Genomic DNA, 25,822 nt, shown 5'->3' on the forward strand with positions numbered 1-25,822 from the left:
CGTTGCACAGCAAAGTCACATAACTTGCCAAGTAGACTACGTTTATTTGACAATATTCTTGTTATAACCTTAACCACACACTTCCCAAAAAGAGAAAATGATTCATTGATAAGAATGTTGCTCAAGCCTCAAACCAGCCCTACAGGCGTTTGGCCTGTAACCTGGTAAACAAAAATGCTGTTGCTGTGCAACAACAAATAGAATGTGGAAGAGCGCCCTCTTTAGGATTATCTCAAGAACTTGCTGCTTAAACCACATTTTTACGGTCTATGAAACAAACGAACCCAGAGGAAACAGGTGTCTGTCTGTCTGTCTGTCTGTCCATCCATCTATACTAATAATATATAAAATAATTACATAATTACATGCAACCAAACCCTAATCCTTCAAAATTATTTTGATTCTTAAAGGAGATCCAATAATAATTGAATACAGATTTATAGTAGCAACAATACATGTTTTTTAAAATATGATTGTTTCATTATAAACATGGTGATTACCTCTAACTTAATATTGTTAAGTATTAAAATATTTACCATCTGAATCATGTCAACAAATGGATAAGTCAGCTAGCTGTTTATTATCGTGTTAAAGAGGTCCAATGATACGCAGCGCCTGAAAATATAGGCTAACTTGAATTCCGTCAACATAACCAACGTGTCAACCAGCTTGCACAATGAGTGTGCTGGGGACTATTTCCAGGGGCTGCGGAATATCATTGCGCCTGCTGCACCTAATGTACAGCAGGAAAGTTCCCTGATTATTACACAGGAATGAGAGAATAGTCCTATAAGAAACTGTTCAACCTTTTATGTTCAAACTGGAGTCAGACAATGATGGAGAGACTCAAGTAGTGTAGAAAGCAAAACGTAAAAAACACCACTGCATAGTAAGCTGCATTATATATATATATGATATAAGCTTAACCTGACAACCATGTTTTGCTATATTGTAATTTCTCATGTGTGTGTAACAAACAAGCTCAAAAGTTGTGTGACTAACGAGTGCGATTCCAGGATCCATCTGTCACATTTCTGCTGTCACCAGTAGTATCCTCCAGGGATTTGTATCATCTCCCTGGCCTGCCTTGACTCTTCATGTGTGGGGCCTGTGCTACAATTTCGATAAACAGCAGCGACGCTTTGCATCTGGGTTTCATCACCTCAGGGAGCCACAAATCAACAGATCATATCTCTCGCACTGTTAGTGCTCACGGGGAAAACAAGTGCTAAGGAGGCAAGCGTGCAAATAAGTGCACTTCATGTTTGGCAGGGAAAGCACCATGTAAATACATTCCTGCACGGGGGGTGACACTGAAGGAAAGAATTCCCTCCTGGAAAACTCCACCCTAGTGTGGCGTGAGGTGAAACAGCAAAGCCCCTCAATGGTGCAACTACAGACAGTTACGATGGGAGGAAATGACGGCAAAGTCTTAAGTTCGCCGCCATTAGAGACAATGGAACCGGGCTTCCTAGAATTGTGCCCTGTTTCCACATCGAAGTGTAAGAAAACACACAGAGGACTAAGTTTTCCCCAAAAGTGCTGGCCTAGATTGGATTTTTCAATGGTGTGAAACGGTCAAGACATTAACATGAGCGTAACACCTTTCCCTTGGGACTTGTATGTCACAAAAACGATATTATATAACGAATATTTGGATACATAGTTGAAGTGGAAAGATGGGTGAAAAGTCCATTCAGATGTTTGCAACACATTTATTGGATAACAAAAGGAAAGCTATGAAAAAATAAAGTGCAATTTTAGACCTAAAAAAGGGAAAAGTAGAATAAATGTTTCAGTACCCAAAGAACAAAAGCCATCATTGCTTCTGTTTATTAATACTCAATTATTAATAATAAAGACACTGTTACATTGACAACACTTAATAAGTTGGGTTACCAGCAGCTGCTCCACTGTATTTCTTATTATTTTACTTATACAAACAATTCAAATTACATGAAAATGAAGAATTGGTCATACAATTAGATTCATATCTAAAATGGTGGCATATATGTATATTTATATATTTGTGTGAGATGCATTAGAGACAAAATGGCTTGCAGTGCTCTGAGCACCACACCCCCCCCAAAAAAAATAGAATTCCCTAGGTGAAATTCCTAATTTCTTCAGGAGGCCATGACCTTTTTCTTGCACTCTACGGAGCAGAGCAGCATTCCCTGCAGGGCCATGAAGCGCTGGCCCATAAGGCACTTGGAGCAGCAGGAGCACTGGAAACACTGGGGCTCAGCGTGCCAGTTGTGCTCTCCGTACGACACGCGCTGAGCTTCAGGCTCGATGGGGTTCTGACAGGCCGCACAACACTGTGAACACAGAGAGACATGGAAAATTCACAGGAAGTAGTACATTATAATAAATGTATTTGTTTGAAATAACACTAGTGACAAAGGTCTTTGATTACACTTATTACAGGCACAGAGTAGGCACAACGGTTCGACGGCACAAGTGTGCAAATAAATAATAAGAAATAACAACGGAGTCTTTACAAAAACTGAGAGGAACTACTTCCTTCCGCCACTGATTCAAATCTCAAGTTGACAGTTTAAAGGGTTAGTTCACCCAAAAATTAAAATTCTGTCATTAATTACACTCATGTCGTTCGACACCCGTAAGACCTCCTTCGGAACACAAATGAAGATATTTGTGTTGAAATTTGATATTATTTCATTTTGTGATTTTATAATTGTGATTATTTTAAAGGTTGCCTTTCTGTGCACCTGACTGCCGATGAAAATTAGAATTTTTCAGTTAACTCGGGTACATTTACAATAGCATAATGTTGATTAATGTACATTGTTCACTTTTAAATAAACAACAACAACAAAAAAATGGTTCAGACAGGCCTTCATTGACACCAATGTCATTTCCTCTCTCAAGACCCATAAAAGGCACTAAAGACGTCGTTACAAAGCCCATCTCACTACAGTGGCTCTACAATAATTTTATGAAGCGATGAGAAGTTTTTGTGCACAAAACAACTTATATAGTGATGGGCCAATTTCAAAATTGTAGTGAGATGGGCTGTCTTTAGTGCCTTTTATGGGTCTTGAGAGAGGAAATGACATTGGTGTCAATGAAGGCCGCGTCAAACCGCCAAACCGCTAAAATCATGTGACATTGGCGACCCGAAGCATTGATCGATTCACTGATTCATTAACCGTTTGAATCTTTTTGGAGAAACACGGGAAGAGAAGACAATGCTGAATAAATTCATAGCTTTTGATATTTTTGGACCAAAATGTATTTTCGATGCTTGAAGAGATTCTAATCAACCAACTGATGTCACATATGGACGACTTTGAAGATGTTTTTATTCCCTTTCTGTACATGGACAGTGAAGTGGGCATTGACTGCATTATGCTCTGGGACTAAAATCTAAAATATCTTAAACTGTGTTCCGATGATGAACGGAGGTCTTACGGGTGAGGAACGACATTAGGGTGAGTCATTAATGACATCAACTTTATTTTTTGGGTGAACTAACCCTTTAACATATGAGCCAAAGCCTCTGTTACTAATTCTGATGCCCCTTTAGAACAAGCAACGTTGGAATGCGGAGAAGCTTATTTTATTATGTATTATGAGTATAACGAGAGAGAGGGAGAGGGAGAGGGAGAGGGAGAGGGAGAGGGAGAGGGAGAGGGAGAGGGAGAGGGAGAGGGAGAGGGAGAGGGAGAGGGAGAGGGAGAGGGAGAGGGAGAGGGAGAGGGAGAGGGAGAGATCATCTAAATGAGTGTTACCTGCATCTAGCTGGTATTCTTTAGGTCAATCGTATAATCACAAAATCATTTTGAATGCCTGCTGAGGAAAGTGATCTTTGTTCTTTTAACAAATAAACAGATTGTAATGGCAGCGTAGTTGTTTAAAGTAAAAGCAATGTCCTTGTTTACAACGTAGCTAAACGTTTTTGGTTCCCAGAACATTCTTGTTAAGGTTCATTTTTGGTTTGCCAGGAAAGTTTTCTTAACAGAAATAGATCATTAGTTTTTGGTTTGTAGTAGACAGTTGTAAAAATGCATCTGTTCCAACATTTCTGGAGTGTGTAGTAGTCATCAAAATCCAAATTTGTTAATATTTGCAAAATACAATTACGTTGTTCATTGGAAACATTAGAAATATTTTCTTTGTACTTTTTTCAGTTAAATAAAGTTGAAAAAGAATTAACAAAAATCCCAGATTCTCATTTCTGTATTTTACAAAATGTCCCCCTTCAGCAAGGCATTCAGTGCAATTGCATCTGGAATGAGTGTAATCAAAGTCATTTGGAAGCAAACCTAATTCATTATTAATGTTATATACAGATATAAAATATAAAAACTCTGCTCTATTTGAATGTCTGAAGTTTCCTTCCTAAGCTGATGTCTAACAGATGAGTCATAAGAGCTGTGTGTCATCGGACAGGCAGGCGTTGAGAGAGAATGGTGGTGTCCGATATCACACGACTCCATTACGAGCGCATCCATCCACCCTCCCTTTCCTGATTATCATGTCACTGGCACTTCCTTAATCTCCTTCACCTGCTCCTGAACCAACATGACTGACAAAGACCGAGCCTGTTAGTTTTAATAGCCCAGGCTTAGCAGGAATTCACTTCCATTTATGCATGAGATGAATGATACTTGTACAGCGTGAGGGGCTAAAACTAGCTGCTAAATTTTTCACTAGTTAGAAGTGCTCCGACATGATAAAACGGTCTTGAATCTGTGTCAGTATGTATGTATCTATCTTAATCATAACTGTAATGCATTTCATATATATATTTACAGTCTGCTTAACTTAGATTATATTTTTATGAATTAAATATCTCTCTCTGTATTACATATAATATTATACATTCATTTCTGAGGAAGAAAAAAAAGAAAAAGATACTCTTGTGCAAAATGAAAGCTGCGAGGCAGTGAGGGAGAGAGAAAGTAAGGAATTTCTTCTCTTTACCACAGCATGGTTCTTCATGTAGCAGGGTTTGCAAACAGGCTTGTCGTTCTCCATGACGTAGGTCTCTCCGGCCAGCACACAGTCACATTCAAAACAGCAGAAGTGCTTCAGGTGCCAGTTGTGGCCCTCAGCCTGAGTGTACTCATTACTGAAGATGAGCTGGAGACCACACACACACACACACACACACACACACACACACACACACACACACACACTTTCCCTTCAGTATTTTGCTTTGAGCCACATGGTATGTTAAACACAATTTTACTGGTATGTTAAACAACATTTGACAAAATTGCATGCATTATTTTACTAAGACGTTTGTAATGGTGAGGTCTAAACATCTGTTATGACATTGAACATTTTCAGCACCTTTTACTGTAACAATCTTTTTTTTGAACTATTACACTTTGCATATAAGACAAGGCACATTGAACCGCCCTGTGCTATCAGCTATTATTACACGGCTCTGTGAAATACTTAAATTCTGATCAATTGTGCATTCCAGCGGTATGTTATTTCCAGATAACACCCGCTCATCCGGGTACTAGGAGTCATCTTGAGTACTTCTATGCTTAACGCTGGCGCCATCTTGTGGCTTAAACATCCGTGGGTTACAATGGAAGACTTCAAGGCAGGTTTTCTTTATAACGTTTTTAATATAGATCTTTTTCTTACACAAACGCATCGATTCGAATCAGAAGGCTCTATTAACCCATCGGAGTCGTGTGGAGCACGTTATTTGACGGACAGCTGCATTTTTTATGGACTTCAAACACAACTACAACTACTGCTTGGATTAACGTTAGCCTGGACTTTTTAATATAACTCCGATTGTATTTGTCTGAAAGAAGAATGTCATATACACCTATGATAACTTGAGGGTGAGTAAATAATAGGCTTGGTTTCATTTTTGGGTGAACTAACCCTTTCAGCATTCATTTTCAACATTTAGCAAGGGCATATGGCAAATCTTCAGCAATAGATAAAGGCTTAAAGCAGGTTGGAACTGTTTTTCTTTGAGGAAGCTTTGCGTAAGAGCTAATAAAATATTTAATCTCAAGACAATATTTTGTGTCTAATAATTATTTATTTGAGAATCCTCAGGACCAGGACCCCTCAGGATCATCAGGACCCCTCCGCTTCGTGGTCGGGGTCCTGATCACTCTGTCAGGGTTTATTCTGCGATAACAACCAGCTGGGTGTACATTATCCCTTACATATTGTGGTGTGGTTTCTTGGCCAACACAGAGGATGCGTTAAAGCTGACATAACGACTTCATACTACAATTACTGCTCTTACAAAATCTAAATGATCAGTACTGTACATATTTTTAAATAGGCCTTTGAACTTGGCATGTGGGATAATGCTCACTGCCATATTGCACCATCAGCCCATTTTGCGGCGATGTTTCTCTGATGCTACAGATGATACGTTAAAGCGGACATAACTTTATGCTATAATTACTGCACTAAAGAAATCCAAATTTGCAGCACTTATTACTGCACTTATCTTGTTTAACTATTGAACTTAGCATCTAAGAGAATGCAGAGTTATTCTAACATTACTGTAACATTAATATCTCCTAACACTATTCTAACGTTAATGTTATTCTAACGTTATTGTAACATTGCTCAAACTTTACTGTAACATTGCTCTGAAGTTATTCTAACATTCCCCTAATGTTATTTTACTGTTCCCCTAACGTTATTCTAACATTATTTTAATGTTCCCAATGCTATTCTAACTTTACGTTAACATTCCCCTAACACTGCCCTAATGCTAACGAAATCTAAATTCAGCAATTTTTACTATTCCTATGTTTTTATAGGCCTTTGAACTTGGCTTGTGGGATAATGCATATTATTGCGTATTGCACCATCATCCCATATTGCCGAGCTGTTTCTCGGCTGTCACGGACAAAAGACTGTTATAGTAGCCTTACTACTCTAACGAAATCCAAATTTCCAGCACTTTTTACTGTAACACTCTTTCTTTATGGATCCTTGAACTTGGCATACAGGACAATGTACACTTAAGCCCCGTTTCCACCACAGGAACTTTACCCAGGAACCAGGAACTTTGGGTGGTACTCGTGTGTTTAGACCGCAGGAACCAGGGTCTAAATGAAGTTCCGGGTAAATATTTCCCCCTCCAAACGGCCCTGCTCGCGAGGTAGTACTTTTTCAAAGTTCAGGAACTTTCGAGGGCAGGACTTGGGCGCTGAACATGCTGATTGGTTGAGCTCAGGCAGCATTTTATTTCAACTCTGCATTTTTAAAAGTCTTTTGCGAGGTTCGGTCTACGTTCAGTTATAATCAGTATTACAAGCCGCGCTCATGTTTACAAGAGAGGAAAGTTAATTTTTCTGAGGGGTTAACTTTTTATTTCGTAAGTTATGAAGATAATGTTGGAGTAATGACACAGCGTATATTGCCCCAGGCAGTTTTTACTTTAACTGCGCCTGACAGAAGATTTTTTTTTTCTCAGATGATTATTTAAACAAATAAATAGCTTATAATATAATACTGTATTAGTCCTGGTGGCCGTTAAGAGTTGCTATGGCTTCAGTTAACACATAGCTGCTGGAGAAAACAGCGTTGACATTTTTGATGCGGCAGACAAACTGCTTATGTGACAAAATGATTGCGATTGAAAGTCATTACATGTAAACACCAGATCGGTTTAGATAACGTCTCATGTAAACAGTCCACTAAATCTTTCAATCGGTACACACAAAAATGATTACTGTCCGTTAGGGCTGTCATTTTTGAAAAAAATCTAATTGAGCGGAATTAAAATATCAAGCAATGCATTCGAATATATTCAATTATCTACTACAACGCCGTCATCTCCAGCAGCTGGAATGTGTTTACGGATGCCATAGCAACTCTCAACGGCCACCAGGACTTATACAGTTTTATAAAAGCTATTCATTTGTTGTAAAGTGTAATAATCATCTCAGAAAAAATAAATTCTAATGTCAGGCGCAGTTGAAGTAGTTAATAATTGTTTGCTTACATAGGCGTAGAGACAGTGTAATTATGCCAACATTATCTTCATAACTTCTTATGAAATAAAAAGTTTATCCCTCAGAAAAATGTATTTTCCTCTCTTGTCATGCTTGGTGCATGAGCGCGACGTGTGTTCTCTTCAGTGGTGAATGCGCGCGCTGTGTACATCACATAAGGACGCACACTCAAAAGTAATCCGGTCAGGTCATTTACATGGTGAAATGTTTAGTTTGATCGATTCATGAAAAGGTTTATCCACCCATCTCAAAACGATTACAATTTCATTCAGTTTGGGCATTTTTATTACGATTGAGGTGTTTATATGGGGCATTTTCCTTCAGATTGGACTTTTAAACTGATTACAGTGCTCCATGTATACGCACCGACAGTAAAAAAAAAATTGCGCTACATGGCACTTTAAAAACCGGATAGTTTATTTATAGTTCGATTACGGATATTTCACGTCATCTTCGAATGCATATTCGAATATCGAATAAAAAGTGACAGCCCTTGTCCGTCACTTGCTTGGAGGCAGTCGAGTGCAGTCTACATCACCAGACTAATTTGCCTAATCTTCTCGGAACTTTAGATCGCGGTCGAAACGCAGACAGTTGCAGGTCTGGGGGGGAGAAAAGTTCCTGTAAAAAAGTTCCTGGTACAAATTGTTCCGGGTAATTTTGGTGGAAACGGGGCTTAAGCCACCCACTACACCATTAACCCATTGATTTAAAAAAAAATTATACCAGAAAATAATCAACATGCAAAATATAGTTATGATTCAGCTATTAAAGATTCCATTCTGCACCATTACCAGTTCGCTAAACAAGTTTGTGACATTGACCATGTGAATTACTTTGCCTCCACTCACCTCATCACAACCCGCACACCGAGGCTTTTCGCTATCACCATAATGGCGGCCACAGTACAGCTGATCCTTCTTCCAAAAATAGATCATGTCCACCAGGAGCTCGCTGCATTTACAGCACACAAAGCATGCAGGGTGCCAGAGTTTATCGTATCCTGCCCGCTCGGCGTAAACCGCTGGCTCACCCTTTTTCATGGGCAGCTGGCACTGGTGACATGTCTGTGGGCAGAGATTCAGTAATGAATTCAACTTGGCATAAACATTAATGTAGAATGAACGATGGAAAACACAATGGGGGGAGATTGGTATTAATGAACCAGAGACCAGAGATGGTTCATCACTCCTGGTGGAATATGAATATTGGAAATACGAACAACTACAGTCTAAGGAATAGACCCAAGATTCAAATGACTTTATGTCACACAATGTGACTGTTTCTCGTAAATCTCATAAAAATGTAATTCTACCTCATAATTACGACGTTATATCACATAGTATGACTATTTCGCAAAATTATGAATTCACGTATATGTATTATTTGTATTTTTGACTTTATTAGATAGATTTACAACTTTATCTCTCTTAATTATGACTTATGATTTTCATATTTATGACTATGTCTCAATGCAACTTTTGAGTAATTACTTTTTCTATGATATTATTATATGAAAAAAATTTCACAATGCAATCTCATAATCCTACCTTTACTTCTTAAATTTATGACTATATATATATATATATATATATATATATATATATATATATCTCATAATTCTACTTTTTCAGATAATGAGTTTCTCATAATTATGACTATATCTTACAATGCAATTATTGCATTCTAAAATAATGACTAAATAATTATTTATAACTTTTTTAACTTATAGGTAGGGAAGGTAAGAATGATCTAAAACACTTTTGTCCAAATTTCTTTAAACTTTCTTTATAATTATGTCAATACATAATTAAAATGCAAGTACTCTTAAAAAGAGAGTAAAAAAATCAAGTGACTAGACTTTTTAATCTGCAATAAACACCACTCATTATTTCCATTAGGAACGAAACAAAAGATTGGCTTGGGCGACTGTCACTCTCTCTCGCTACCATGGCAACCACCGCTTTTGCTACAGGTTCTACCCACACATACGCTCACCCCTAGGAAGAGCAAAAGTATTCAAAATGCAAGGTGCCAGGTTTTGCAGTCAGCGAAGGCAAACAATGCAAAAAAAAGGAAGACAGTAGGCAATGCACAAGAAGTCTTTGGATAAACAAAGAAATCAAATGCGAGTAAATATCAGCATGGCTTTCCAACGATGTTGAGAACTGAGGGACCTCAAGGGGCTGAAAAGCGACTCAATGCTGGCTGTATTTCTGCTGGACAGGTAATCTTTCATTTTGATTATACATTTTTTCGGTTTATGTTTTCATGAAGCATGTATCACTAGCACATGTAGCTGCCTAATATAGCTAACATAACATTACTTAGCATAAAGTTACAATATTATACACCTAGCCATTAGTAGAGATGATAAATACTCAATATGTTTAGCTCAAGTTGATCGCTGTCGTATTGAATTTCGCATAATGTAACTTTAGATAACAAAATGCATGTGCAAACGCTAGTACACCGCATCTAGGAACTTTTTTTTTTAGAACTAAGTTAGCTTTAGCAACTACAAATCAACAATGCTTTAATCATGGAAACTCTTACATTCAAAACAGAGTATATGTTATGAATCTTACACGAAATTCATCTTCATCACAGTATAACTGATATTATTGGAAAAAAATTTTTTATCAATACTACCCGTTTTTAGCTTTGACTTATAAATATAACTAGATTGTTACCGAATTAAACAAAAATATATTTTAAACTTTACCAGTATTGGTATTCTAGCTTCATAGTGAGTACTAAAAGACATCTTATTTGTTTATATTTATACTGAAGTTAGTTTTTTTATTACATGTGATTCTGATGTGATGTCACTACATGCACTCGTCTCAGGTAAATAATGCGTCTTCCAGCTGAGCGGCCGGTGTAGCGAGTTCGTGTATTTTGGGGGCGTGGCTTTGGAAGGAGCCCAGAAGGGAGAAGGTGGAGTGAATTGAAATAATGAGCTGTCTTGAAAACAGTCGTGAGAGGTCTACAGACACTCAATTTTTATACTTTCCTTTTTAGAGTACTTACATTTCAATTATGTATTGATATATAAAGAACGTTTAAACAAATTTGGAAAAAAAGTTTTTTAACCATTTCTTACCTACCCTACCTTTAATTACGACTTGTATTTATGACTTTTATTATTTATTTATTCATCTCAAAATGTTTGATTTTTTACATACTATTTCTATCACTTACTATTTTTCATATTTATTATGACTTTATATCTTTCAATGCAAATTTATTTTGTATAATCATACTTAATTATACATATCTAAAAAAAAAAGTTTATTTTTTGTAATTATGACTATATATGATTTATATTTATAATTTTAAATTGTATTATACAGCATCCTCTTTTTGGAATGTAAGATTGAAATATGTTGCACGGAAACAATAACAGCATACAGGTTTGGAACAAAATTAGGTGGAGTAAAGACACACACAATGTCCATGGTAAACTATCTCTTTAAAAAAGGCAAGAACATTAGGCTGATGGCATACATATGTTTCCATCATGAGATTTCAGATGCTTACAAGAAATTTTGGAAAAATCCACCCCAAGCTTGAACATAACCACAGGGACTAAGTGTGGTAATTTATGAAGATCTCTGGAAGAACATAACGTTCATTCCAACTGCCTGACTAACACAGGCTTGGCAGTATATGAACTGCTCTTATGCTAATCAAGTGAATCCGGAGATAAGCACTGGAGAACAGTTCGGCTCCTGTGGCGCACATGTGTTGGAAATAAATACTGATGCTCAACAGCTCCAAAGGGGATTTTTCATTAATGGATGGTGACATTTAACTGACAATAAATTAGCCTGAAAGTCATTTATATACAAAGGGATAATGAGAATAAAAAGGTTACAAATGCTATTATTTGTATGTAATAGAGAAAAGTATTTATGACATGAGGAACCATCACAAATGCACACCGATTGTAAGTGTTGCTACTCACAATCGGTGTTCATTTGTGATGGTTCCTCATGTTGGATTCAAAACGTTCAATTACCAGCCCAAATCTTTTGTTCTCCATTTAAATCAATTTATAGCTCATTAAACAAAAAACATGGCTACAGATATTGACAAAATTAGGAAAGAAGTGGTGTGCAGTGGTGTTTATCAAAAAACATCAAAAATGTAGGAATGGAATACTTACGTAGCTACCAGCAGGTCCACCGGGTGAAGTCCCTGCAGCCCCTGAGGCGCCAACTTTTCCCATTGTAGCAACATCATCACCTCTGTCTCCTGGCGTCCGTGTCGTTCCAGCACCAGGCTTCCCTCCAGCATCGAGACCTTGAGGCCCCGAACCCGCCTGAAGCCCCATCTCTTCGGGCAAGGTGATGTCACCCATGCCCAAAGCCTCATCCTTGTACTTTCGGACATACTGCTGCATTAGCTTAACCTCGCTGGGTGTGAGTTCGTGGCAGCGCTCAGGGTCTTGGTCGTGGTCGGGAAGCTGCTTGGCCATCTGCTTTTTACGATAATCAGCTCCCGCCGTACCAACGATGGGTCGCTGCTCCGGAGGCAGAAGTTCCATGTAGCGCAAAGCCTGAGAGGACAGAAGATGTTTTTTGGTCAATATGAAATAGGATTTGCAACTCTGACTTAAATTCTGTAATGTGATGTATTGTTGCTTTTAACAGGCTATATTTAAAAATAAATGAAACAGATAAGTGATGGGTGTTTCACTTTGGTAAACCATAACTTTCATAATCCATTTTTAATTAGCAATATTCTAAGATGAAATAAAAAGTGTAAATAAAGATACATTTATAATGCTATTATTTTATTTTAAATAATTGAAGTTTTATGTATGTAACAATGTAGGCCTACAAACAAACAGTTCAGCTTGATTTTTTTTTATTAATGAAAGGTGCAACCTTTAATGTCTCAAAACACATTTAATGCCCCCCCCCCCCATTTTTAAGCAACAGCTTAATTATAAATGCAAATTATATTTCTATTATTCAGCATTTTAAAACAATCAGATTATTGGGAGAGCAGAAACATCTTCCAACATTTCAAAGAGGGCAGTTTCAAAAAAAGAAAAGAGTGACCTCTAGTGGATACAAGTATCATAGTAACATTACACTCTAACCCATATTTAACTGACATATAAAATTAAATCAAATTAAATGATGTATAATGAAGTATTAAGTATATGATTTTAAGATTAAGAGAGTTACCAAGCTTTGGTTGATCCCAGGTGGAGCCCATTCATAGGTAACGGACTTAACCACATCTGTCTTGGCAGGCACTGCGGTGGGAGTCGGGACAATGGTAGTGGCAGCACCAGGGCCTTTAAATGGGATAGCAGCAGTATGGCCTGTGCCTGATGGAGCACCATGGCCTGTTCCTGATGGAGCACCATGGCCTGTTCCTGATGGAGCACCATGGCCTGTCCCTGATGGAGCACCATGGCCTGTCCCTGATGGAGCACCATGGCCTGTCCCTGATGGAGCACCATGGCCTGTCCCTGATGGAGCACCATGGCCTGTCCCTGATGGAGCACCATGGCCTGTCCCTGATGGAGCACCATGACCTGTCCCTGATGGAGCACCATGGCCTGTCCCTGATGGAGCACCATGGCCTGTCCCTGATGGAGCACCATGGCCTGTCCCTGATGGAGCACCATGGCCTGTCCATGATGGAGCACCATGGCCTGTCCATGATGGAGCACCATGGCCTGTCTCTGATGCAGCAGGTCGGCCTGTTGCTGGGGCAGCAGGGGATTGAATTGCCGCCCCTGGGTGGGCCACAGGTGGGCCAAGAGCCGACTGAGCGCTGGGGGTGGAGGTCTGGCTGGAGCCAGGGATGAAGGTCTGGCTGGAGCCGGGGACAAAAGTGGACGCAGGAACAGGAGTAGCAGAGCTGATGGTGGCTGCTGGGATGCTGAATGTGACTTGGCTGCCTTTATAAGATGGGATGCCATCTCTCTTCAGCTTGGCTATGAGGCCGGTGTACTTGGTGTCCTCAAAAAGCTTCCCCACCTTCTTATTCTCCTCAGTCTCCAGCTGCACGTCATGGTCCTCAACACCGCACTTACAGTTTCGGCAAATCTTTCTGAAAGAGAATGAAGTGTATTTTTTGGTCAACACTTTATACCATGCACTACCATTCAAAGGTTTGCGATCAGTTCGATTTTTTGAAAGATATTAATACTTTTAATATTATTACTTTTAAGATTCGGCAAGGTCAAATGTGACCAATTGATCAAATGTGATTGATTGATTGATCAAATGTGAAATCAATTCAATTGATCAAATGTGACAATTTACAAAAGATTTCAATTGCAAAAAAAAAAAATTCTGATCTTTTGAACCCTCTTTTATTTAATGAAGAATCCTGAGAAAACAGCACAAATGTATTCAACATGATCATAATAATAACACATGTTTCTTGAGCAGCAAATCATCATATTAGAAGTATTTCTAAAGGATCGTGTGACACTGAAGACTGAAGTAATGATGTTGAAAATTCAGCTTTACCATCAAAGTAATACATTTTTTTAATACATGTTAAAAATATATAAAACATAAGCAAAGAGACTGACTACAAACTTTTAAACTGTAGTGTATGAAGAATCAAACTGAATCAAAAAGTAGCATACTGGAGAAACAACAAGTGATTGATAGTAGCTTATTATTACTGTCTCTCTGACTTATGTCTGTTTTGTTAAGTTTAGAGTCTGATAACACTAGTTTAGATTGCTGTTCACATGTCAAGTTACAGCATGCACAGATATTCAGTGATTACTTGGAAAAAGAACAACGTGGGCTACATCCTGAAAGGCTTACGTCATGAATTTAAGGGATTTTTTAATAACATGAAATAAACAAACCCGTTGCATTTAATGAGAGCTGTAAATATTTCAAGAAAATACTTCTGTTTCTGTATAGCTAAAGATAAAGTGCATTGATTATCTGGAAGTTGACTAAGATTTATATGGGCCCTGCCATGAAAAACTCAAACAAATAAAAAGTTAGACTTTGTTTAAAATTTGAATGGAAAATGAATGCATTCTGCTCACTGTTGCTTCAAACCACTGTAATTAGCTATTTCCATCCACTTATTGTATGTAAATTTCAGCATATTGCATAAAAATGCTGGGTATAAATGCCAAGATGTGCATGAATTCTAAAAATGCCATTACATTTTTTTAAAGATAAAAATTGTATCTAATAAGACATGCTCACAAGCCATGATGGAACCAAATGTACTAATTAAATCCCTCAAAGCACAAAAAAAAAAAAAAAAAAAAAAACGTCACATAACTGTGCCTCAACAGTGGATGTGATTGGATAACTGGACTACCCAGCGGATCAATCTCATTGCACAGCATCTCAAATGTTGGTTTGATCATTCTGAAATGACTGAGCCAAAGTCTATAATAAGAATGATTTGGTTTAGAAGCGTCTCACATGACTGTGTTTACAAACATCAGCATCCGAATGCAAGATTACATGACAGCGTTTGTTGGTGCATTTTGTGTAATCAATTTACTATGCAGGAAATAATGCCACATGCTTCACCAATTGCAGCAACTTTTGTAATTTTATTTTTTGTGCCAGTTTCCTAGCCTAGAAATCTAGACGCACCCTAGCGGCAGCAAATTTAATATGCCCGCAAGTGTCGTCTAGGAACTCTCAATACCCTTCTGAGCTGTATTCCTTTCAATCTGGACGGGCCAATCACATCGTGTATAGAGTCGGTGGGTGGGGCCATAACGATGAAGGCCGAGTTGCGTTTGCGTGCTTCTAGTAAACACAGAAACTGGCGAACGGCGGCGGTCTTTCGAATCAGCTTTGACTGCGATTCTGGAAGACTTGGAGTTAAGCTTTTCTCTGAGAAAAGAACAAAGAACGGCACTGAAGTCATTCTTAAAAAGGGAAGATGTGTTCGGAGTTTCGCCGACCGGATACGGTGAATGTTTAATCTATCAACAAGCTCTGTTTCACCTTCGTTGCTCTGGTTGGTTGTAGCGCTATCCTATCGCGTGCAGAGGGAGTTTGAAAGACAACCGTTTATCCCGCCCCTCGGATTGAGCCCTGTCAATGGTGGGTTTCCAGACCAAACATCTTTTTTTTTTTTTTTTTGGATCAAAATGTTTAAAATTTATTCATATTCCAGGAACATATCAAAGCTCCAATGAACTATATACAGACAGATGCCATGAAAACAGTCCACACAGACCAAACATCTTGATGTGGGTCTGGCTTGTCAGGCTACCAGTTTCCCAGAGAGTGATGATTTTGTTCTCTTGAACACATGAGATGGAAAGGGTGATTTATTCACAAATGTTTTATGCGAGATTTCAATTTTGTGCATAAGTTAAATTTGCAACTTTGGATAGAAACACTATATTGCCACTATATTAATAAGTATTGAGACACCCCTCCAAATAATTTAATTCAGGTGTTTTAATCACTTCCATGGCCACAGGTGTATAAAATCAAGCACCTAGGTATGCAGACACCTCTACAAACATTTGTGAAAGAATGGGTCGCTCTCAGGAGCTCAGTGAATTCAAGGGTGGTACCATGATAGGTTGCCACCTGTGCAGGTCTATTCGTGAAATTTCCTAACTACTAAATATTCCACGGTCAACTTTTAGTGGTATTATAACAAAGTGGAAGCAATTGGGAACAACATCAACTCAGCCACGAAGTGGTAGGCCACATAACAATCACAAGAGTGGGGTCAGCGCATGCTGAGGCGCACAGTGCGCAGAAGTCGCCAACTTTCTGCGTCTTTTCTTTTCTGAGTCAATAGCTACAGACCTTTTGTGTGTTTGTGTGGCCTTCAGAATATATCAAGAACAGCATGTAGAGAGCTTCATGGAATGGGTTTCCATGGCAGAGCAGTTGCATCCAAGCCTTACATCACTAAGAGCAATGCAAAGCGTTGGATGCAGTGGTGTAAAGCACGGTGCCACTGGACTCAAGTGGAGTCCAGTCGCAGTGGAGACTTGTTCTCTGGTGTGACCAATCATGCTTCACTGTCTAACAATCTGATGAACGAGTCTGAGTTTTGCGGTTGCCAGGAGAACAGTACTTGTCTGACTGCATTCTGCACAGTGTAAAGTTCGGTGGAAGGGGGATTATGGTGTGGGGTTGTTTTTCAGAGGTTGGGCTTGACCTCTTAGTTCCAGTGAAAGGAACTCTTAATGCTTTAGCATACCAAGACATTTTAGGACAATTTTATGCTCCCAACTTTAAAGGGTCATAAAACCCCCCTGCTGCAGCTGTTTTTTCACACCTTCGATTTGAAAAGGCTTCTTAAAAGGGGAGTGGTCGACTGTGAAAAGGTGGGATGGTATTGTGTGGAAAGAGGGAATGGTTCGCATAAATAGGGGAGTGTCATTAGGTGCATTAAGATTAGTGATACCAACAGCAGCAGTTACAGCGGTTCTGAAACATGTTCTTGGTTCACGTTGGCATTGTTTACACCAGTGAGATTAGATGAGGGATGTGTACAGCTAATGAGAGAGCTATGAGTGGCGTCCAGCAGAGATCGCAAATCATTCAGCTATTCAAACCAGCATAATTCAGTGAGAAATGAAAATAAATGTTATTCTGCAAGACGAAATATTTTGCAAACGTGATAAAACTATAACTATATGTCCAAATATGCACGCTGTTTGGCAAGATGAACAACGCACCGACGTGATAAGAGAACGTAAACCACCCACGAACATGCAATGCGATAGAGATGTAATTCTAGATCGGGGTAAAAGCGAAGGGGTTTGAGGCTTCATATCTCGACGATGCGCACTGGGTTGCCATGACGATCCGCGCAGTCACTCGGTAGCTAAATCTATATCTGTCCCAATATGCACACTGTTTCACTAAGAGCCTGAACACATGTGGTTTAGTGCATGTCTGTGACCCCAAATAAAACGGAGAGGACGTGGCTTTTGTTCATTAGCCTACAGATTGGTTATTTTGCACTCCTGACATAAATTAAATAGTCAACGCTTGCAGGTTCGGCGTGCGATTCCTCGAGTTAATTTTACTTTACCGAGCCTTTGTAGCAAAGGCTTCAACAGACGGCGCCCGCTTACAGCTCGCTCGGCACCCTTACGTTACTTCGTATCAGCATAACGCCAGCTTTCCTCCGTGACTTTTCCGCACGCTGCTTCCAAAACTTCCCCACCATGCCTCTACAATAATGATGAAAGACGAGCCTGACATATTCACTAACTTATCTTGTATGCATACTACAGTGCAGTGATTGGACTGAATGAGCTTTATGAATATATATATCGAGAATCACTCAGAGCGGTCAACGTCAGCATGTCCCCAGCAGCCCATACTTGGGCCGAAAAGCACACGCTGACGTCAGCATTTGTGACGTTGCTAAGCTTTTCAAACCGGAAGACAGAAATCGCTCTGAAAAATGCAAAAATAACTATTTTCACATATGAATACCATTAATGAGTACCCTTAGTGTTTTCAATGATGTGCAGCCTATACATATCTGTTTACATCTCAAAAAAAGTGTTTTGCGGTTTCATGACCCTGGTGCTCTTCGGTCATTTCTGACCGAAAAATTTTCTGTTTTAAAATTTTAAAAATCCCAGCTTCATCAGAATGATATGAAACTTGGTGACTTTTTTAGCATTAGGTATGTAAACACACAAAAAAATTGGGGTCATGATTCGAGCATGCTAATTGGTCATTAAAAAAAAAGTAACGTTCATTGTCTTCGGTCATAAATGACCGACCATAGGAAATGAATGGGAAATCGGCAAAAATACAAAAATTCTGTGAATATTTGTGTGTACAATCTACAAATCGGCCACAATGCAGAAAAAAAGTACACAGCAGTAAAGGGATGACACTCTAAAACATCAAGAGTGTGATACTGACACATCCACTCACACACACGCACACTTATACACACACACCCATGAAAAACTGAACCTATGAACCACATTTTGAATTATTAAAAATCACATCTTCGTCAGAATGACATGAAACTTAGTGACTTTTCTAACATTAGGTATGAGGGCATGATTCGAGCATGCTAAGTGGTTTTTTTTGAAGGCCTAGTCTATTTTAACCTAAAATACTGCAATAAAAAATAAAATAAAAAAAAATGTTTAAAAAAATATATTTTATAATTTTAAATGGCAAAACTAGACAATAATTATTGCATAAATATTAAAAAATACCATCAAATCATCTCAAAATACAAAATTAAAAAGAACAAATATTATTGAAGAAAAATAAATTGCATTGGTTTTACTGGGGTGGAGGAAGTTTAATTTTTAGGTGTCCGGTCACTTATGACCGGGAAGACAACCAATGTAACCCCTAAACGAGGAGCACCAGAGGGTTAAAGGAACAGTTTGGGGATGGCCCCTTCCTGTTCCAACATGACTGCGCACCAGTGCACAAAGCAAGGGCCATAAAGACATGGACGGGCGGGTTTGGTGTGGAGGAACTTGACTGTCCTGCTGGTGCTGACCTCGACCCAACAGAACACTGTGGCGAGGGGGGCGTGGTTCTGCGAGGTCTGCAGCGGGAGAGAGAGAGCTCAGAGCGGAGCGGCAGGTAAGTAGGTCAAGCACAGATGACGAACACCTGTTTCTGATTGCAGTAATTGTCGTGGAGAGAGCGCATTTAAGCCGCGGCCGGGTGAGAGTCGAGAGAGAGAGAGTTGGACTGGGACTTCGCGTGCACAGCAGAGAAACTGAGAGACTGACACAGAGAGAGACTGATTGAGAAGGAGCGATCCATATCGTGGAGAAACTGAGTTATCACACACACACACGCGTGTTTGTTATTTGTTTTGAAAAGACTGAATAAAGAGAGCGAGTCCCAGTCAAAGCCGACCCCTGTCTTCTTCCTTCCTAACACAACGAACTTTACTACAAACACCTTTGTGATGAATTAGAGACGGAGACTGCGAGCCAGGCCTTCTCATCCAACATCAGTGCCTGACCTCACATATGTGCTTTTAGAATAAAATTTCCCATTAACACACTTCTAAACCTTGTGGAAGAAGGTCAACCAGAAGAGTTGAAGCTGTTATAGCTGCAAAGGGTGGGTCAGCTCCATATTAAACTCTATGAATTAAGAATGAGATGTGATTAAAGATCATCTGCATGTAAAGACAAGTGTCCCAACACTTTTGTAAAAGCAGGGTCAGCGAGAGGGGAATGTAAATTATTACTTTTTGGTGAAAGAAACATTGACATTATAAGAGAAGAAAATAAAATACTACAAAAGTAGAACAAGGCCCCTTTTAAGGACACTTTGAGCTGTTTAACATATCAAAAAGAGCCAAGCAGAAAGAATGATGGTCTTCGGGAAATTTTACAGCATAAACCGTAGCCGCAAATCCAAAGAGGCTTTATCTTCACCCAAAAGAAATGTTTCAGCATGTCAGTGATCCAAAGCACAGATGTTTTTACCCAAAGCGTTTTACAAACGAAAGACTTTGAATTAAAGATGCAGAACAGGAAGTGGCCCTGAGACTGTCTGAGTCACTTCCCCACTCCCACTCAGATGTCACTAATTCTGTTCAGTCACCGGATGGCTAGATGCCCATCTCTACTGCATGGAAACAAAAACAAAGTTGAAGTCTCTCTCCAATGACCTGCATCCATACTGACATCTTTTCATTCAATGAATTCCTGAAGCCCCACGAGGGCGCTTGGGAATGCCACGCACCACCGCTGTAGTGATAGAGCTCTGGCACGGGCATCTTGGCACCTGTGGTTCTCACTTCAGAAAAACAGGTCGAGTGCAGCTAATGGCCAGAACTCTCTCAGCATGACACTTTTTCTTGGCATATTTTCAGATATGATACTGCATGTTGCTGTGTTTAAGATGATGATGGATAAAAACAGAAAGGTCAAATCAATGATGGCTCAAACATAAGACAATAAAAGCCACATGCAACATTGCACAAATACATAGAAAGGAAGCAAACAAACCGCCAGAAGTGAAGATCAAAGCCTTCACACTTGTCCTTGCATTTCAGACAGGCAGCTCCGGCTCCAATCTCATGGCCCAGGGTTATCTGCCAAAACAACATATTGAGACAACACATAAGTGTTGGCCAAATCTTCTGAACTTTATAAAACATTTGCATTTATAGGTATTTTAATTACCCATCTGGCACTTTCCACAAATTTGGTATGATTTTTGTTTTTGTTTTCAACATATGACCATTGGAAAGGAGGTGCGGAACCTTCAGAAAAGGTTAATTAATCAGGAGAGCAAAATAAATTAGTAATTTTATTCAGCAACAACACATTAAAGTAATCAGAAGTGAAAGTAAAGATGTTCCCATTTCAAATAATTTTATTCAACAAAGAAACCTGAAATACATTTTCAACGTTGATAATAATAATGTTTCTTAAGCAGCAAATCAGCATATTAGAATAACTTCTGAAGCATCGTGTGACTCTGAAGACTAGAGTAATGATACTGTAAAAGAGTTATACACCTGTAATAATATCTACTTTTTTTTTTACTGTTTTACTAGTTTTCCAATAATAATATAAAAAGCCTAAATAAATAACTGTCAAAACAGGTAACAGGTTTGCAAATTTAGAATATGTGACCGTGGACCCACAAAACCAGTCGCATATTTGTGACAAAAGCCAACAATACATTGTATGGGTCAAAATAACCGAAAATTACCAAAAATCATTAGGTAAAAAGTAAAGATCATATTCCATTAAGATATTTTGTAAATGTCCTACTGCGCAATATATATACATATACATACATACATACATACATACATATATATATAAATGTATTTTTAGTAATAATACGCATTGCTAAGGACTTAATTTGGAAAACTTTAAAGGAAATTTTCTCAATATATATATATATATATATATATATATATATATATATATATATATATATATATATATATATATATATATATATATATATATATATTTTGCACCCTCCGATTCCAGATTTTCAAATAGTTATATCGGGCAAATATTGCCCTATCCTAACCAACCATACATTAATGGCTTTAAAGCATTAAAGCTTATTTATTCAGCTTTCAGATGATGTATAAAACTCGGGTTTAAGTGCAACTTCATAAAAATAAAACATTTGTTTACAATTATTACAAAAAAGTTAAAAATGAAAATTTCCTGATAATTTACCAGATGAGGAATAGAGTATTATCTAGCGAAACCATCTGTAATTAAAACAAATATAATAATAATAATTAATATAATTTTTAACCTTCAGAGTTGTGATTCTTCACAAGAATCTGGATTGGTAGTTCCACGTACATCCCAGCCGTGACCTTTTGAAGAATCACAACTCAGAAGTCGCACATTTGAAGTAAAAAAGTATATATTTATATATATTGAATGAGTGAGTGGGAGTGAGTAAATTATCAGGAAATTTTCGTTTAATTTTGCCAAATCCAACATAGGTGAAACTGCATTTCTCTGTGGTCTGTTTCTCATAAGACAAGATTCAAAAAGAGGCTGATGCCATAAAACTTCCCCCCCCCCCAGATACATAAAAAAACTGCTATAGTATAAGTAGGACATATTAGGCTATAGTATAAGTAGGCTATAGTATAAGTAGGCTATAGTATAAGTAGGCCTGTTTACAAGAAAAAGAATATGAAATCAGTCTACTTCACTAGATATTCTAATATTTATATTATAAAGTTCATTCCTGTCTTAGCATTTCTCAACAGAAAACCTCCTGAGCTGGAAGACCGCCTTATAAGGTCAAGTATTTATAAGATGGAGAATGCCTGGAGGTCTTTTTTTCCCTGCCTAAAATACAGAGATCCCTCCAGACCTAAAGAGTTACTTTGATCGGCAAAACAATGAGGCCCACTGTGGCATACTGTAACTACTGTTATTTATACTGTATCAAAATCTTAATTATTGCTTTTAAAAACAAGATAACGTTGCAGTACTTGCAAAGTTTTAGCAGCTGAAAAAATATGTATGTAGTATGTAGATTTTTTAATACAAATATCCAAAATCCACAAGAAGAGTGTTATATATGTTGAATTATGTACTTACATTATTCAAAATGTTTCCAAGAATGTTTAAATCCAGAGAAATAAGCAATTTTAACCAGGACACAGATTATGTCTGTGTGTCGCCTATCAGTGACTTCATACTTGTTTTATTTAGTTCAAACCATAGAAACACCAAAGACGCTTTAATATATTAATGATATGTCTTATTAGGCAAGGGAATTGTCTGATACATTAACTGTTTGGATACATTTAAGACAGAAAACTATTGTTATCTAGCTCAACAGGCGACTGTGGCATAATACAATTTCCACCGCTGTCAAGGTGTGTGCTGCACTCGTCTCTCCTTATCATTTGCTTCAGTAATGTAAATAATCTCATGCATGAGCATGATTTCTGCCCCAGGTTGAAATTTGTGAATTAATCATTCAGATTGGTTTGTCAGTTGGAACAGCCAAATTCACTGAAATATCAGAATCATTTGTTCACTAATCAAATAAGTTTGAGAGTGAAAAATCAGTGCACATCATGTGCTGAATTTGTGTTCTTTTTGAGGCTTGATATCTTCAGTTATGTCTTTGAAAAAAAAAAAATCTGGTGGAGGTAAACAATATCTGTATAAACATATGGGGTTAAACTCTAGCCTAACTTTAATCTGTCAAATAGAGGAACTTATTTACATCAGCATCTTGCAAAATTTCTTTCTTTACAGTACATGTATGTCACAACAGCATATTTTACCACTTTACCACACATTGCAACTTGACTTGTGGTTGAATTAGAAAGAAACCCTGTTTCTGTAGTAACACCCATATACGAAAAGCGAAAGTATCTGCATAATGATACATAATAATCATAACATTTTCCAGATTGTTTCCAATATTAAAATCTATTGGCTCTATCAAGTTACGCCGTTATATCAACTTAATTTTCTCTTTCAAAAAAAGTGGGACGAGGATCCTGTTGTACTTCATATGAATGACCACTTCCTATTTCTTAATAACTGTAACCAAGCTTTTTAACCATTTGCTCTTGAATGTGACAGTCGTTATACCCAATGTTTCGCCATGTAACGTTAAAACAATGGCAGTGGCTTTACCTTTAAGGGCGTTGCCGAATGTTTCTGCAACTAACCCTTTGGAACATGAACAGTTCAATAACCGTACCTTTTTAACTTCTTTCTCGATCTCCATTCTTGTCGAGCTTGTTTAGATTTGATAACCAGCGTTGAATCTAATCCCACCAGCAACTTTCCCTGACGGATCACTTTTGCTGAACGGGACAGTCTCCCACCTCCGTCCCTTTCACACTCTCTCCTGCTGAAAGACTTCCGCTCATTGACAATGTGCGAAGTTCAACCAATAGAAGCTGAGATGTACATGAGAACTACCAATCAGAGCAAAGCATTACATGTCAACGTTACAAATCCAAACAATCGCGGATAGATCAGAGAGCAGCAGGAGGCTGGCTGCGTCCGAAAACCTAGGCAGCAGACTTGTAGCCTCGCTACCTTTTCAGACAATTACTTGTAAAGCAGCCATTTGTGCATGAAGGCACCTGACCAAATAATTAAGACAGCGTAACAATGTTCTACAGTAAAATAGAGAGAGCTTTGGTTAGAACTAAACAAATAATTAGGAAACATTAGTCATTTCTCTCTGGAAATGACATCAGAAGTGGAAAATTTTGGTCAAAATTTTGGCTACATTTACACAAACTGACCCAAAAACGCAACTTTTGGTCGCCATCTTTTTTTGTAGCTCAATTTAGAATTGTAACGGACAGGATTGTGGGATATCAAAGGCTGAAGGATAGATTTATGCTTCCTTTAAAAATCAATCAAATGAAGGTATTTTAGGAGATTGTCTACCTTGAAATTTGTCCTCCGAAGACAGGTTTCAGACACAGCTCTATGTTAATGTTAGAGTAATGCGGAATACATTGCTTAAAGTACATTTATACAATTATTTATTTTAGATATTATTCATTTGAAATTATTATAAATAAAATGTAATTGTTTAAAATAAAACACTTTAGTCTTTTGTTTATCAAATTAGTCTCTTAATCTCACAAAGGCTGCATTTATTTGATCAAAAATACAGTAAAAACAGTAATAGGCCTACTGTCAAATTACACAAATTAGTTCAAATTGACTTTTATAAGTATTTAGAACTTTCATTTTCTTTTGAGTTCACAAAACTCAAATATTTTAAGTCATCTGAATTGTTTCGAGTTTTATGAACATGTTCTTTTAAGTTAGACTTAAATTTAACTGAAACTAGGCTGGGATTTCAAATTCCCAGCATGCTTTCCCATGACACTAAGAGTAAATGCTAAAATTAATTGTTTAATGTTTTGTTATGCTAGTTTAGAAGAGTATCTCTTATGTTGAGAGTTCATGATGCCGATGAGTGGAGCATGAGCAGTTTGAGAAAAGATATAGTATGTTAAATGTATTATATCACTGTACTCATTCAGCAAGTGCTATGCTAATGCTATTAAAGCATTGTTACAATTATCAAGGTAGCATTTATTGAATTAGCTTGTTAAAGCTAGCCAGTTTCCACTACTAAAACATTTAGGATGTTTTACATTTTAGACAAGTTGATCATTTTAATTTAAATGTATGAATTATTTTACTCAAATATTTGAAGTTAGGATCAATCAAAATGTATGAACACAAAATACTTAAAAATTACATTTCTTAACATAAAAAAATTGATGTAACCGATTGGCTTAAATAGTTTTGAGTTTTGCCAACTTTTTCAGTTTTACAGTGTGGGCTTGTTTTTACTATTAATTTGTTTGAAATAAATAAAGCCCTTTAC

At 37.8% G+C, this 25,822-nt stretch overlaps 1 protein-coding gene across 1 annotated transcript; it reads right to left on the reverse strand.

Moving 5' to 3' along the window:
* Positions 1 to 2,100: 2,100 nt before the first annotated feature.
* On the reverse strand, positions 2,101 to 24,322 carry tes (testis derived transcript (3 LIM domains)). The gene is made up of 7 exons (XM_067435956.1): positions 24,161 to 24,322; positions 20,950 to 21,035; positions 13,190 to 14,066; positions 12,160 to 12,552; positions 8,840 to 9,055; positions 4,954 to 5,112; positions 2,101 to 2,321 (listed from the first exon to the last, which is right to left on the reverse strand). Exons 1-7 carry the CDS (start codon positions 24,185 to 24,187, stop codon positions 2,127 to 2,129), a joined length of 1,953 nt encoding a protein of 650 aa, XP_067292057.1. The 5' UTR covers positions 24,188 to 24,322; the 3' UTR covers positions 2,101 to 2,126.
* Between the last annotated feature and the right edge of the window lie 1,500 nt (positions 24,323 to 25,822).

Source organism: Pseudorasbora parva, chromosome 25, assembly GCF_024679245.1.
Source record: "Pseudorasbora parva isolate DD20220531a chromosome 25, ASM2467924v1, whole genome shotgun sequence".
Taxonomy (NCBI): Eukaryota; Metazoa; Chordata; class Actinopteri; order Cypriniformes; family Gobionidae; genus Pseudorasbora; species Pseudorasbora parva.

Bases quoted from the DNA above. Each gene is read 5' to 3' on its own strand.
- tes (XM_067435956.1), bottom strand. From the start codon at position 24,187: ATGGAGATCGAGAAAGAAGTTAAAAAG. The intron at 14,067-20,949 runs GTTTGTTTGCTT...ATTCTCTTTCAG, and splicing joins TTTGATCTTCACTTCTGGCG to AAAGATTTGCCGAAACTGTA. The intron at 5,113-8,839 runs GTGAGTGGAGGC...TGTGGTCTCCAG, and splicing joins GGTGTGCGGGTTGTGATGAG to CTCATCTTCAGTAATGAGTA.